General features: G+C 45.3%; 1 protein-coding gene and 1 pseudogene across 1 annotated transcript; one reads left to right on the forward strand and one right to left on the reverse strand.

The window, feature by feature from the left end:
- Positions 1–1475: 1475 nt before the first annotated feature.
- LOC128115147 (interleukin-27 subunit beta-like) lies at positions 1476–11783 on the reverse strand (annotated as a pseudogene).
- Positions 11784–13874: 2091 nt separating this feature from the next.
- On the forward strand, positions 13875–15020 carry LOC128115827 (endogenous retrovirus group K member 5 Gag polyprotein-like). The gene is given in 1 exon segment (XM_052746922.1): positions 13875–15020. A coding segment is annotated over 1 exon segment (1146 nt).
- Positions 15021–16844: the final 1824 nt, after the last annotated feature.

Genomic DNA, 16844 nt, shown 5'->3' on the forward strand with positions numbered 1-16844 from the left:
CCAGTCCTTAGTGTGCCTGGTTATGAAAAAACCTTATTGTCCTCAATCTGGCTGCCACGCCTCTAGGCCTGATGGAAGGGGATAATCAGAGCCTTATTTGCACAAGAAACAAAGCTATACATCTAGGAGCCAGGTTGCCTCTGAATGTACATTTTACCTTAGTTCAGGGGCTTCAGGCACCTAGCAGGTGGTCTGATAGTCATTCTGTTCCTTGCTTGTCTTTCAATGCTTTGCTTGGGGCTGGCCCTATCTTTGGATGTGGCTCAAAGGAAATATTTGCAAAAGACATATACCCAATTCAAATGCTACAAAAGGGAGTCAGGAGCTCAGGCAGAAATTTGTGCCTATGTGACTTTATCCAAGTACTTTGAGCATATATGCCTGAGACGGAGGTTCACACACACAGGTTCGACAATTATGAGCACAAGGAATTCATAGCAAGACGCAGCTGAATATTAAAGCTATATAACACCAAATATTCCATGATAAATGACTTCCCATTTGACAGATCATGGGTTGGTCAAAGTATATACTTTCGTATACAGCTGGACTCCCTGTATCATTTCCTTGTGGCTCACCACAGTGATTATGCTGATAATAAAAAGACAATCTTTATATGATGACCACACCCTAATTTTCTGCTGAATGGCTGCCCTGAGTGTTTGGGACAGAATTGAAGAAGCAGGAAAGAAAATTGAGTCATTTACAAGAGTTATACAGCACCCAAAACAAACCTTCACAGATTTCTTACAAAGGCTGTCTTCAGCAGTAAATAGAATGATACCAAATTCAGAAGCTAGACAGATAATAATTGAATCTCTGGCTCTTTAAAAGGCCAAAGCAGCATGCAAAAGGATAATTAGGCCATTAAAGGCAAGATCAGTACCCTTGGAATAATGGATCAGAGATACAATTAATATTGAATCTCCTGATGATGATACATGGATAGGCGAGTTGACTTCCTGAGGTCTGAAGAAAAATGTCAGATACTTTAATTATGATAAGCAAAGTCACCTAAAAAGGGACTGTAAACAGGGCATTCCTAGAAATGTTTCTTCAAGGAACAATGGCAGCAGAACGCCCCTCCCTTCTGGATTATGCAGAAGGTGTGGTAAAGGCAAACAGTAGACTAATGATGTAGATCAATAAGGGACAGACAAGGTCATCCTTCGCCTTTGCCATTGGGAAACTCCTTGATGGTCCTCTTGACTGGCCTCTCGCAGGCCCACATGGCAAATTCAGTTCAGTCCTTTCCTGCCTTGTAGAAGAAAACCCCTCCCAGAGTAATTAAATATCCAAATGCTTATTGTAAAAAATCCTAGTGCTTGGGGTGATAGAAGAGCTACAGCAGAGAGAACAAAAAAATTCAGGAAAAACCATAAAGTGAATTTTTTGTCAAACTTCTATAAATGAACAAAGACCAAAAATTAAAAATATGAATAAATGATGTTTTTTTTTTTTTTTTTTTTTTTTGAGACAGGGTTTCTCTGTAGCTTTGCGCCTTTTTTGGAACTCGCTTTGGAGACCAGACTGGCCTCGAACTCACAGAGATCCACATGGCTCTGCCTCCCGAGTGCTGGGATCAAAGGCGTGCGCCACCACCGCCCGGCCATAAATGATGTTCTTATTGAGGGTCTTGTAGACATAGGTGTGGATGTAACAATAATTGCACCAGAATCTTGGTATCCAGATTGGCCTCTTCAGGAGGTAAATGTTCAGCTGTTAGGGATTGGAACATTATCTCAAGTGAAATAGAACATAAGATGGGTCAAATATATAGGGTCAGAAAGACAGACAGGAAAATGAAAAGCGTATGTGGCTAACATAGCTATGAATTTATAGGGCTGTGATTTATTACAACAGTAGAATACCCAGATTAACATTCTTCCAGTCTCAGAAACAAACCACAAACTAAGACATTTTTCTGAGAAAAATATTAGAAGATATTATAAGGAACAGTCAGCAGCCATCCAGATTGTACAAGAACAGGGCACAACAGCTACTGATCTTTCAAAGACACTATCAGCTGTAGCTAGAGTTTTCCTGCATGGCCCACAGTCAGGGCAAATCTCTCTCACATGCCAGTCCCACAGACGCTCAGACCCAACCAAGTAAACACAGAGACTTATATTGGTTACAAACTGTATGGCCGTGGCAGGCTTCTTGCTAACTGTCCTTACAACTTAAATTAATCCATTTCCATTAATCTATACCTTGCCACATGGCTCATGGCTTACCGGCATCTTCACATGCTGTTTGTCATCGTGGCGGCTGGCAGTGTGTCTCTGACTCAGCCTTCCACTTCCCAGCTTTATTCTCCTCCTTGTCCCGCCTACACTTCCTGCCTAGCCAATGGTTTATCAGTGTTTTATTTATTGACTAATCAGCAACACATTTGCCATACAGAACATCCCACAGCACTTCCTCTTTTTTTTTTTTTTCAAAAAGGAAGGTTTTAACCTTAAGAAAGTAAAATTACATATATTTTGGGAATTTGGGCATAGCTTCTCTTACTACTTCCTGCTGGAGGGGGGCACTGTATCTTATGGGGACACAAAGAAAATTTTAGGATCATGGAGTAGTCCGTGAGGCTGTATCTTCTGAGCCAGTTGCCTTCAAACCATTCTGGATGTTGGATCATCTGGGCCATAGTGTCATCAGAGACCTTTCAGGGGGTCTTGGCTGGTCAAACCTGATGTATCTTAATCTAGAACAAATCCATAGCCTTTGGCTTTCTGTGAGAACAAAAGCAGAGTCTCCTTTCCAAAGCAACATATCCTTATATCCAAATTTTGAAGTCAAGGTACCTTTAAAATATACATTTTGGCATAACTCAACAGCTTTTACAATCAAATGTTTTTCTGCAGTTAAAAATCCCAAAGACAACACAATCCAGATTCTCTGTGTAATATTCATCTTCACGTGGCTTATTTTCTTATTTTTTTTTTTTTTTTTTGGTTTTTCGAGACAGGGTTTCTCTGTTTAGCTTTGCACCTCTCCTGGAACTCACTTGGTAGCCCAGGCTGGCCTCGAACTCACAGAGATCCGCCTGGCTCTGCCTCCCGAGTGCTGGGATTAAAGGCGTGTGCCACCACCGCCTGGCTTATTTTTTATATTAACTTTACTGTCTCTTTAAAGACTTTGTTTTTTAAAACTATGTATTTGTTTTTATAACTATATATATAACACCTTTTTGTCTCTTTCAAGCCTATGTATCTTTTACACACATTGTAAACTATTACATCTGAATCTGTCTTATTGTGAATCTATTGCTTTAAACTGCAGCAGCTGTGGCTGCTGGCTCTGCGCACCTCAGCTTCCCAACATGGGGGTGGTACCTTACCGCCAGCTCTGGGAGCTATCGTGGGTCTATGCTTTTATCCAAGCAGCATGTAGCCCAGAAACCTCTTTTTTTTTTTTGTACTAGCAAAGTCTAAATCTACCATGTAGCTTAATGTGCCACTTGGAGAAGCCTCATTCCCTCCACAGGGCATATGCTAGGAACCCACAAGTAGCTCAAACCGGCAACTGCCGCTCATTTGAGAGAGACAATTAGGAAGCTGTTTTTAGCTCTGTTTTAGAATCCTTTCTCAGGTTTTAGGTGGAAACTCTTGCCACCACATTGGACGCCATTTGTAGCTAGAGTTTTCCTGCCTGGCCCTCAGTCAGGGCAAATCTCTCTCACATGCCAGTCCCACAGACGCTCAGACCCAACCAAGTAAACACAGAGACTTATATTGGTTACAAATTGTATGGCCGTGGCAGGCTTCTTGCTAAATGTTCTTACAGCTTAAATTAATCCATTTCCATTAATCTATACCTTGCCACATGGCTCATAGTTTACCGGCATCTTCACATGCTGTTTGTCATCGTGGCGGCTGGCAGTGTGTCTCTGACTCAGCCTTCCACTTCCCAGCTTTATTCTCCTCCTTGTCCCGCCTACACTTCCTGCCTAGCCACTGGCCAATCAGTGTTTTATTTATTGACTAATCAGCAACACATTTGCCATACAGAACATCCCACAGCAATCAACCCTGCCTTTAAAATGGTTAACAGACAAGTAAGTCTATATGGGTTCAGCAATGGCCTTTAACAACAGCCCCTCACCTGGGGAACCTAGGCAGGGGCTCCTTCTTGTGCCACACCCCAACACTCCTCCTTCTCCTCCTCCTCCTCTTATTCTTTTTCAGACAGGGTCTCCATGCTGGTCTTTAGCTTCCCACCATTCTTTTCCTCTGTCCTCATTTGGACAAGGCTGGTCTGCATCCTGTGTGGCTCTCAGTTGGGGAAACAGTTGTGTGTCCCCGCATTCAGCTACTGATAACTCTCCTCCCTCTTTTTTTTGCCATGGATAGTGATGGGAACCCAGGCCTTACACCTTGCTTTATCCCCTCCCTTTCTCCCACCGTGTGCTCCCTGATCTTTCTACCTTTAGGCATTATACCATGTAGAATTCCTTCCAAGCCTCCTGAACCTTGAGCCACATCAAGTTCTTTTCGTCATAAAGGCCTTGTTTGGGGGTCGTGGGCACTCCAACACAGACAACCCACCACCTCACTCGCTCACTCAGGGGAAAGATTGACAAAGGGATGGAGAGGTGTCTCAGTGCTCAAGAGCACAAGGGCTGCCAACCCAGCTGCCACACCGTGCTCCTGTACCTCCAGTTCAGGGCTCTGTCGCCCTCCTCTGGCCGCCGTGGACACTGTAATACCACCACATGCACGTCTTTGAAAATATTTAAATTTCAAAAAAGACAATAATAATTCTTGTCTGGCAGTGGTGGCGTAAGTCTTTAATCCCAGCTCTCAGGAGGCAGAGACAGCAGAGAATGTTTGTGAATTCAAGGCCAGCCTGGTTTAGGACAGCCAGGCTCACACAAGTCCTATCTCAAAATCTGCCCTCGGCCAGTCCCACAAAACCCTCTGCCCCATAGTGATAATAATTTTGTTTTGTTTTGTTTTTTCCAGGCTGGGTTTCTCTGTGTACCCTTGGCTGTCCTGGAACTTGCTCTGTAGGCCAGACTGCCCTTGAATTCATAGAGATCCACCTGCCTCTGCTTCCCGAGTGCTCTCCCAAGTGCTTGGATTAAAGGTGTATACCCCCACTACAAGGATTATAATTCTTATTTAATTAAAATTTCTAATCAAATCACATTTGCAGTTCTCAAAGCCCGGCACTTATAGAAGGAAAAATACCATCTCCACAGGTTTGGAAATTGAGGTCCAGAGAGGTCAAGTCAGTTGTTCAATGCTGCCAACCATCCCAGTATGTGCAGTCAGGACTCGAACCCAGGACAGGCCACCCAGTCACTTTGAAGTAGATGACATCAGGGTCTGCTATCAAGGATCCAGTCCCTCTTCAGGGATTCTGGGGAGGCTCCAATCACTTGGTTTCCCATAGTCCCTGAGGTCCTGGGCTGACACCTGGACCAAGTACTTGGCATGGGGCTGTGTGGCCCTCAGGTGAAGGTTGTGGCTTCAATGGGTCCCACCTGCAAGGAGAGAGGAGGTGGTGGTGGGTAGGATCACGATGCACTGGGAGCTAGGTAGCCCGTTTGCTGGGTAATGTGCCTGCTGTGATTTCCAAACCCCAGCACTCATGCAAGGCAGCGGCAGAGTCACGTGACATCAGTGCTCCCACTGAGAGTCAGGAGTTTGAGACCTGAGGATGCCCAGGGAATCCTGTCTCACCCTCTCCTACCTCCCTCTCACCTGGTTGAAGTGGAAGGCTCCATGATGCCAGATGCGGTACTTTAGAGAGAACATGTGTAGCATGAATTTTAAAGGGCCTTATTGATAAAAATAAACCTGACGCCAGGTATTGGGGTGAATGCTGGAAGATCACAGAAGCAGAGCAAGCCACATCTTCCTCACCTTGGTAACTTCTCAGCTGATCCTGTTTCCTCAGACTGGAAGCTTCTGAGTCCTTATCCAAATGGATCTCAGCTGAACTGCTTCTCGAAAGCCTGAAAGTTTAACCACCTAAAAGCTTCTAGTTTCTGGTCTTTATGCCTTATATACCTTTCTGCTTTCTGCCCTCACTCCCTGGGATTAAAGGTGTGAGTCACCATGCCTGGCTGTTTCCAGTGTGGCCTTGAACTCACAGAGATCCAGGCAGATCTCTGCCTCTGAAATGCTAGGATTAAAGGCATGTGTGCCACCATTTTCTGGCCTCTATTTCTAGTGGCTGTTCTGTTCTCTGACCCCAGATAAGTTTATTAGGGTGCACAATGTTTTGGGGAACACAATACCACCACATTTTCCCTTTTTTGTCTAAAATTTAAAAAAAGCTTATAACTAATACAAGAAAAATTATCCAATAACTATATACAATATATGCAGTCAAGAATTACATTAACGTTGTCTAGTCCATTAACATTTGACAAATATAGATAAAAACTCTATATAAACTTTTGCATTTATTAAAAATGTCCAGTCAAGTCACATTTGAGAAATCACACAAAAAATTTCATTACTTATTTAAAACAAGTAGCTCCTTTTTAAAAGTAGATTCAATAATCTCCCTTTTTATCTTATTATATCTATATTTCTTTTTTTCTTTTCGTATTAGATTCAGTAATTTACCTTTTTTCATTTTTATATCTTCCCGTTTTTCTTTTTAGAGTAGATTCATTGATCCACCCATTTATCCTGTTATTCCTTTATCTTTTTTTCTTAGAGTAGATTCAATGATCTACTTCATATCTATATTCTCTTTCTTTTTCTTAACAGAACCTCTGAATCTAATCTCCATGTTCAGCATTTTTCCTGACCATCAACAATTAACAACTTGTAACCAACCATCATAAAAAATGACAATATCCATAACTCATTAAACAACCAAAAACCTCCCATCCCACCTCTTGGGAATGTGGGCATCATTTTCTTAAAATTACTTCCTGCTTTTGGGGGTGAAGACAACTTTAGGGAATCCTGAAAAGACAATTTTTGGGTTAATTGTCAAGATCTGTATCATTTGTCCAGTCGCTGCATAATGAGAAAATGTAGGGCTTCTTTCAAGTCCTTGTTCAAGTAGTCTGTCAGGCTGGATCATCTCAGCTAGCCATCTGAAAATTGTCCTGAGCAGTTTGTAGTCCAAAGCCGATCTTTTCTTGGTGTTAATCAGCTTAATGTCTTTACCATAGTCCATGTGGAATCATCTTTTTGGGGTCCCATCATCCTTTTGAAGATTTCAGAGTTGCTGTTAGGCGTGGTCATGGTTCCTTGTAGATTTTCTTTTTTTTGTGCCTACTCTGTGGTTTGGAGTAATGACAGTCTGATAAATGTCTGTCTTTCGAAACCATGTCTGTCTCTCGAATCCATGAATGTTCTTCTATGGAAGAGAATATCTTTACAGCAATTTCTCCCCACCATTTGTCTTGCCAAACTTTTCCAAACTGACTTTTGCCAATGCTTTCCTGTAACATGATGGTCCTGGCAATTCTTCTCTGAACAATTAGCAGTAAATCCTTCATCCCAGGTAGCAGCATCACCGCAGTCACCAACATGATGAGAAGCAGCTGGCAAATCTGAGCAGCAGTCACTGCCTCCATGGTCCCACTGCCACTGTTTGTAGCTAGTCCCTAGCCGATGCTTCTCCTTAGCAAGTCTCCCAGGCTGGCCTCAAACTCGGGATCCTCCTGCCTCTGCCTCCTTCAGTAAATCCTATGCGCATGCACAACCACAGCCGGCAGTGTGGCTTGAGTCTGAGCTGGGGCCTGCAAGGCCATAGGCAAGTAGCTTTTTCATGAATTCATACCACAAACATTGGGTGCCAGATGTAGCATGAATTTTAAAGGTTCTTATTAATAAAAACAAACCTGAATCCAGGTATTGGGGTGAATGCAGGAAGATCAAAGAAGCAGAACAAGCCGCAGCCACCTCACTTGCCAACTTCTCAGCTGATCCTGTTTCCTCAGACTGGAAGCCTCTGAGTCCTTATCCAAATGGATCTCAGCTGAACTGCTTCTCGAAAGCCTGAAAGCTTAACCACCTAAAAGCTTCTAGTTTCTGGTCTTCATGCCTTATATACCTTTCTGCTTTCTGCCCTCACTTCCTGCATTAAAGGCTCACTTCCTGGGATTAAAGGTGTGAGTCACCATGCCTGGCTGTTTCCATTGTGGCCTTGAACTCACAGAGATCCTGGTGGATCTCTGCCTCTGAAATGCTAGGATTAAAGGCGTGTGTGCCACCATTTTCTGGCCTCCTTATCTAGTGGCTGTTCTGTTCTCTGACCCCAGATAAGTTTATTAGGGTGCACAATATTTTGGGGAACACAATACCACCACAAAGATATCTGAAAAAAGCCAGGAGGCAGGGGGATGCCAGAGCACCTGCAGACTCTGCCCTGCTGTGTGCCTTCCCAGGGCATGCGCAGGAGGGCTGGGGTGGAGAGATCAGGCTTGACTGTGGGTAGCAGGAAGTGGGGTCAGGAGTGGCTCAGCTGGTTCATCCATCACACACTGATTCCCGCCTTCATTCATTCATTCATACATTCGCCTGCCTTTGGACATCATGCATTTGCTCTGTTTATTTACTCATCCATTCATACCATCAGTTCATTCTTTCGCTTGTTCATTCAACCCTTCACTAATTCCTTAACTTAGTCACCAGCTCACACACACATTTATGTATTGTTTGGCTCACATGCAGATCTATTCATTGATTCATTAACTTGTTCATTGTAATGGATTCATTCACTGAATCCATTAGTTTCTTCACTTATCCATTTGTACACTCATTCATTCATGCTTTTATTGCACCATTAAGCCATTCAGATATTCATTTCCAAACTCATTAGGTCCTTAACTCATTCACTGTATCATCCATGCATTTGTTCATTCACTCATTCATGCATTCATTATGCACTCATGTCAGTCATGCATTCATTCTTTCACCCTTTTGCTCAAGGAGCAAGCATTTGTTCAATTGCCATCGTCACTGCTGACGGAAGTCATGACAGACAAAAAGAAAATTTCAGAGAGAAAGTCCCTAATGGGCTGAAGGGTGTCGCTTGAGTTTTCCTGCCTGGCCCACAGTCAGGGCAAATCTCTCTCACCTGCCAGTCCCACAGCCACTCAGACCCGACCAAGTAAACACAGAGACTTATATTGGTTACAAACTGTATGGCCGTGGCAGGCTTCTTGCTAACTGTTCTTACAGCTTAAATTAATCCATTTCTATAAATCTATACCTTGCCACGTGGCTCATGGCTTACCGGCATCTTCACATGCTGTTTGTCATCATGGTGGCTGGCAGTGTGTCTCTGACTCAGCCTTCCACTTCCCAGCTTTATTCTCCTCCTTGTCCCGCCTATACTTCCTCCCTAGCCAATGGTCAATCAGTGTTTTATTTATTGACCAATCAACAACATATTTGCCATACAGAACATCACACAGCAGAAGGACTTTTCCAAGACACCATTCTGATAGCACAAGACTGTGCTGGAGGACATCGGTGCATCCTCAGAGAGTGTTACATTTCTCTGTCTCCTCTAGAACACTGTTTCATGCCAACACAAGGTCTACACCATAAGCCATCTCCCTCCTCCTCGCTTGCCGTCAGCACCCACAGATCTCCTTGTGTCTCTGGATCCCCCTGTCCTGGAGACCACGCTGTGTAGTTTGTGTCTGGGTTGCTCTCTGAGCACTGTGTCCTCAAGGTCCCCCCTCACTTCTTCAGGGCTGAGTGATGTCCCCAGTGTAGACAGATGGACATTGTGTGTCCATCCATCCACAGGAAGACCCGTGGCATGGGCTGCCCCCTTCTGGATGCTGTGAATAAGGTTGCCAAGGATTTGTAGGGATGAACATTTTTATTTTTTTAATTTTTTTTTTTTTTGGTTTTTCGAGACAGGGTTTCTCTGTGTAGTTTTGTGCCTTTCCTGGAACTTGCTTTGTACACCAGGCTTGCTTCAGACTCACAGAGATCCGCCTGCCTCTGCCTCCAGAGTGCTTGGATTAAATGCATGCACCACCACCGCCCGGCGAACATTTTTATTTCTGGGAGTGGAGTTCTCAGATCATGTGGAGACTCCATGTTTAACCCTTTGAGGGTGGTGTAGCCTTTCCCTGAACTTCATTGGTCTCTCTCTCTCTCTCTCTCTCTCTCTCTCTCTCTCTCTCTCTCTCTCTTTCTTTCCCTCTCTCTCTCTCTCTCTCTTTAGTGACAGGGTCTTGGGGTTCTTGACCCCGACTTACCTCAAACTGGCTCTGTAGACCACGAAGGCCTTGAACTCTGAGAGATCTGCCTACCTTTGGGATTAAAGCCCTCTGCGTCACCCTGGCTTTCGTCCTCTCTTAACTGTGATTGTCACTTATGTTTAATAATATACGTTTTTGGGGGGTGCAGGGGGCTTCATCAATGAGCTGACCAGTGATCAGAGACCTAAGAAGGCCAACTAACAACGCCATGCAAACACCTGGTGAAGGATGGAGCCTGGGGTGTGGGGAAGTAACAGGAGGCAAGAGAGTCTGAGGAGGGAGGCTGCGGGGACTGGCAGGACTGGGGGTCCCTCGTGGTGAATGATGGGGACTGGGAAGGGCGTGAGGGACAGACACTCACTGATCTGCTCAGCCCAAAGTCCAGGAGGCCTCTGCTGGGGTGCACCACCATGACATTTAACATGTAGGGCACCATGGAGAACAGGTGCATGTGGGGGATGATGCACCGAGTGGCCTGGGGGTTTGGCTGTAGGCAGGGCCGGCTCTGCTGCTGGGCCGCCACACCTAGCCTGCATGGGAAGTACCGTGGGGGTCACGAAGGGCACTGGGTGTTCACGTGGGCCCAGTCCACCCACAGCTGACCGTGGACCTGGACACACTCAGGGAACACCGGGGGTGTGGATTCTGAAGAACTCCTTAGGTTACCGACACCCCACACTCGTTCTGTTATTTTGGAGACAGGCCCCTGTGGGTCTCAGGCTGCCTCTGACCCTGAGTGGAGCGGGACAATGGAATTTCTTGGTTCCCCATTTCATCCTGGCCCCTCTCCATTCTCTGACCTGTAAGTGGCGATAAAGGACGTGGCCATCGTGGAGTTGGGAGCCCCCAGCGGCGTCCAGGAGCAGTCCACAGCCACGGGGTACCGAGAGGCAAGGCATCGCACCCTGGGCTGGCTCAGAGCAGCTAGGGTGGGAGAGACAGGAGCATGAGCTTCCAGGAACCTAGAGGGTCTCTGTCATGCAAGGAAGCATGAGCTCCCACACCTACTACGACCCCCCAGGGCCTCAAATGATCCATTTTCTAGATAAGAAAAGGTTTTTTTCTTCCTCTTTCTTTTTCTCTTTTAAAATGTTTTTAAGGAGGATCGCATGTAGCCTAGGCTGACCTTCAACTCACTATGTAACTGCGGATAACCTTGAACTCCTAAGCTTCCTAACTTATCCTCCTGGGGGGTGCCTGACAGATGTGCACGATCATACCCAGCATCGCCTAGCATTTCTGATCCACAGTTGAGTCACAAATGTGAAACTTGGGGATTGCTGAGAGTCAACTGTCTATCTCCACAAACCTCTAAGCTCAAAGGTACCTCTACCTGGATAAATGAAGCTTTGCCCCTCTGTGTCTCAATTTCTTCATTCCTATATCAGAATGGGAACAGGTCCCACTGGTATAGGTAGGTGTGAGATCCCACCCAACTCCAGATGTGACCTGAGACTGAAAGTAAAGGGTTAGTCCCCATGGCCCAGGTGCCCCGTCCCCAGAGTGCCCACCTACCTGTCCCTGCATTGCCAGGGGAGCAGCTCGCCCAGAGGGTGAGTGACAGGAGGATCCGCTGGGACATGCCTGTGAATCTGTTCTCTAGGGTTGAGGACAGGGGCAAAGGACTAGGAACCTCAGAGGGAGCCTGGCCCTGGTGAGGACCTGCCCAATGGGGCTCTGTCGCCCAGTGTGTGGAGCAGAAGATAGCTTCGATGGTGAAGGGATCCCCGGCTCTGTCAGCAGCTGCCTGGTGTGAGTGTGAAAGGCCTTGATGAGGGGTTAGGGGGAGGGCCCCAAAAGGGAGAAGTCACTGTGTGGCCTTACTTCCAGCTGATGGGGAATCCCCAGGGAGGTGGGTGAGGCAGAGGACAGATGTGGGAGAGGAGGGGAGCGAGCGAAAGAGAGACAGAGAAAGAGGGACAGAAAGAGACAGGGGACACTGGCCCAGAGACTGATCTAGTGCAGGGTGGTGGCCCTGTTACCACCCACATGTCCCAAAACTGTGTCAGGGCCTAGACAACAGAGAGCAACTGCTACCCCAGGTAGTCCCCAGCCTCAGGAACACTCTGAACTGTGCAGGACACCTGCTCAGAACACCCAAGGGAACCCCCGGGACAGACTGGAGTCCTGGGAAACTCCAGGTCACACCCCTCTCTTCAGCATCAAGAGAGCCTGCCACTCCCACGACGGTGTCGCCAGCGTGACAAATGCCTTGGATGAGGTGGTTACGTGGGAAAGGGGGACTCACAGCCGTGGGGCCTATGCCCCTGGCCACCCCTTATCAATCTGCCCTAATCATGGTGCCAGGCTACTCGGAACCACGCAAAATCTGCTTGCAGAGGCTGGCTGGCACTCTGCCTTTTTCTCTTTGCAGCTGTGACTATTGCTGTTTCCTTGTGTATTGATTTCAGGAAGTTAACTCTCAATGTTCCTGATGTGCCCCATAAAGAGAATAATGATTCCTCAAAAGTGGCCTCAATACCCCCACCTATAATTCAAGCTTTTAGGCAAACAGTTAAAGAGGGTCCTAGAAGTTTGTGGGAATTTATGAATGATTTAGAGCAAAAAGAACTTATGACTCAGAGGGACAAAGAGTCTAGCAAAGAAAATGAAAGTAAAAGTCCAGGAACTCATAAGCAATCCACACGCGCAGCCAACAGCAGCTGCAAGAAAGCAGTTACAGGAATTAGCCATTCCTACAAGAATTATCCAGGGACAAATAGAGTTTCTCATCAAGGGTCGGTGGTGACAACCCCCTAACTTTAATCCTAGATATAATAATTATTTGGAGCCATTGCCCTTTACGGGAGCTTAAGATAAACATGGGAACCGATGGATGAATCATAATAGTATGAAAACAGAATGGCATAAGTTACAGTTCATGGAAAGATTAGCTAGGTCCCAACCCCCCTGGTGCCTTCTCACCTGCAGGCAAAGGTTAAATATTTTCATACAAATGAAACCATGGTTAGAACGATGGTGGGAAGGGTTTAATTTTGATACAAAACAAAGGTTTAATAATTATGTAGAAGGAAAACTTCAGCTAGGGCTGTAATGTTCTCTGTCTGGATGAGACAAAAGAAGAAATAAAGCCTGTACTCATGAGAGCTGTTAATCATTCTGAGAAAATTGTGTAACCACATATTAATTCTATGTCTATTGCCCCACTGGCTGATTGCCATGTTTCCTCAAATGAATATATAAAAAACACTGCTTGATCTGAGTAAAATTGCAGCAGCTTCACAGCATACTCTCATGTCTGTGTCTGTCTGTCATTCACCAAATCTCACTTATCCTGAGTACCTTCAACCTGTTCTCCCTCGGTCTGGTGTTCCAGCTGAGATCCAGTCCACGGCAGGTGGCGCCCGAACAGGGACATGAAGGACAGGTAATTTCTATTCCCCTTTTTCTCTTTTCTTCATAAGTAGGGATCGGCTTCTGTCAGGGTTCTGCAGACCCGCCGGTAAAGGCTCACCGGTTAAGCACAGGTAATCCAGAAGGTAAGCATGGGGCAGCACCTCTCTAAGGAGGACAAATTATTTGCATCTGTGATAAGACATATGTTGGCAGAAAAGGGCTTGAAGGTAACACCAGAGGCCTTGGCAGAATTCCTTAAACTCATGAAGGAATTGTGTCCCTAGCTCACAGAGGATGGCAGCCTGACACTGACGGAATGGAGGAAGATAGGGAAGGCTATGCACAGATATGCAAAGAAAAGGGAGAAGAAAAATTGCCTGCATGTGCTTACCCCCTCTGGTTACAAATCAGAGAGATCTTATCAAGAACTTCTGACTTAGAAGGACTGGAGGAAGAAATAGCCTCCCTCAAGGGCAATAAGCTGCCTAAGCAGTATGGCACCACTAATAGCAAGAGAACTGTCATTGGGGCTGGAATAGAGGATGATGAGGATGGAGATGATTGGGACTTAGCCGAGGAAATGGCTAAGCAAGATCTGGAGGATGACTTTAGGGATCGTCAGCGATACCCTCCTATGACTGCTTTCCCTGTTAAAACAGGGCCTAGGCCTGTGCCTGCACCTAGGAAAAGACCACCCATGCCTCTGTTTGGTTTTCGGGGAGCGATGGATGAGGCACGCAGGACGGGGCATACTACCTTCACCCTGCCGGTTGCAGAGACTTTTGATGGAGAAGAGCCGCAGTGGGAACCGCTACCATTAAAAACGTTAAAAGAATTACAGGCCGTGGTTAAGTCCGTGGGCCCTTCAGCTCCATACACCATACAAGTAGTAGATATGGTTGCTAGCTTGTGGTTAACACCTTATGATTGACATCAAACTGCTAGGGCTGTATTGTCTCCTGGGGATTATATTCTCTGGAGGACTGATTACGAAGACAGATCAAAAGAAACAATAATAACTATGACTAAAAAGAAAGGCACAAAACCAACCATGGATATGTTACTAGGGACAGGTAAATATGCAACGCCTCAGTCTCAGTCTGCTTTGCCTCGTGATGTCTTGGAGGCTATTACTAGCAATGCAGTCGCTGCTTGGCGTTGCATTTCGCCTCCTGGGAAAAAGAGCATGGTGTTATTAGGGATTATACAAGGGAATAAAGAAACATATCAAGCCTTTATCTCTAGACTTGAGGAAGCAATACATAGAATGCTTCCCCCTTCAGAGGGGACGGACATGCTTCTAAAACAGTTAGCCTGGGAAAATGCCAATACCCTTTGTAAAGACTTAATTAGGCCCGTCAGGAAGACAGGCTCATTACAGGATTATATAAAAGCATGCATGGATGCCTCACCAGCCGTAGTGCAAGGAATGGCCTACGCTGCAGCAATGAAAGGACAATGATTTAGCGCCTATGTTAAGAAAATAAGTAGCGGAGGGGCTGATAGCTCCCCGACCTGTTATAAGTGTGGAAAATCGGGGCACATACAAAAGGAATGCCCGAATGCTGAGAATAGAGGAGGAAGAGCGCCTCCTGTCCTTTGCCCACGATGCAAAAAAGGGAAGCATTGGAGAAATGAATGCAAGTCAAGGTTCACTAAGGAGGGAGTTCCCCTCAAGCCCGACAGTCAGAGAAAAAACTAGCTTCGGGGCTCCCCCTTAGCCCCGAGAAAGAAAAGGGGAATGTCCAAAAGGAAGTACAGTTAACACCAGGGCTAAACCCTGCTGCGCCAGAATTCACTGTCCATAACCTGCCTAGAGCCACTCCAGAGAGTGCTGGATTAGATATATCATGTCCTCAGGACTTGCTCCTGTCCCTGTGGGTTGGGGTAACAGTCATAGATACAAAAATTACAGAAACCCTGTCACCACAAATGGTAGGATTAATTTTGGGGAGAAGCTCTAATACTGCTACCAGCTTTGAAGTACTCCCTGGAGTGCTAGATGCAGATACCTTAGGTACAATGAAAGTGATGATCAGGCCTTTAAAAGAAACCATTCGATTACACAAGGGACAGAGAATCGCACAGGTTGTTCTACTCCCCTACATAAAAATGCCTAACCCTATTATAAAAAGCCATAGGGGATCAGGACAGTTTGGCTCTTCAGACTCCGTAGAAGGAGTCAATTGGGTACAAGATTTAGGACAATGACCCTTTAAGACAATCACCCTGGATGGCAGGAGCTTCCAAGGACTCTTGGACACAGGTGCTGACAGGACCTGCATAGCAGGAAAGGATTGGCCTTCTTCTTGGCCAACACACAGAACAGGATCCTCCCTTATGGGATTAGGGATGGCTTCCGGAGTGATGCAGAGTTCAAAGCTTTTAAAATGACAAACAGACAGTAAAGAAGGGTTTATACAACCTTATGTGCTACCCTCTCTACCATTTACCCTATGGGGAAGAGACTTAATGGAGTCACTTGATGTGCATTTAGTAACAGGAAGTTCTGAGCTGGAGCAGCATTTTACATAGGGGCCACTGCAAAGGATCTCTATACAGACTCTATACAGTGGAAGTCTGATCAGCCTGTATGGGTTAGTCAGTGGCGCCTGACACACAAAAAAAAATACAGGCATTAGAATAGCTGGTATCAGAACAATTGGAAAAAGGGCATATAGAAAAATCTAATAGCCCATGGAATACTCCTGTTTTTGTCATAAAAAAGAAATCAGGAAAATGGAGACTACTACAAGATTTAAGAGCAGTAAATGCTACAATGGAGGATATGGGGGCCCTACAACCAGGACTCCCATCCCCTGTGGCAGTACTGAAGGACTGACACATTATAGTCATTGATCTACAAGACTGCTTTTTTACAATAAGATTACAGCCTCAGGATTGCCCTAGATTTGCCTTTAGCATACCCTCAGTTAATTTTAAGAGACCTTATAGACACTTTCACTGGAAAGTCTTACCCCAAGGAACAAAGAACAGTCCTTCATTATGTCAAAAATTTGTGGATATGTCCCTTTTACCAATCAGAAAAACTTTTCCCTCTACATATATTATTCATTATATGGATGATATATTATTGGCTCATAAAAATAAAGATACAACAAAAAAAATTCTCAAAGAGACAATTAGTAGTTTAACAGCTTATGGCCTTGTCGTGGCTCCAGAAAAAATTCAAAAAAATAGGCCACTTAGTTATCTGGGACAATGGATAGGGGACAATTACATAACAACTCTAAAGGCATCTATCAGAGTAGATAAATTAAAGACC

This window comes from Peromyscus californicus, unplaced genomic scaffold (genome assembly GCF_007827085.1).
Source record: "Peromyscus californicus insignis strain IS unplaced genomic scaffold, ASM782708v3 Scaffold_1__1_contigs__length_55948999, whole genome shotgun sequence".
Taxonomy (NCBI): Eukaryota; Metazoa; Chordata; class Mammalia; order Rodentia; family Cricetidae; genus Peromyscus; species Peromyscus californicus.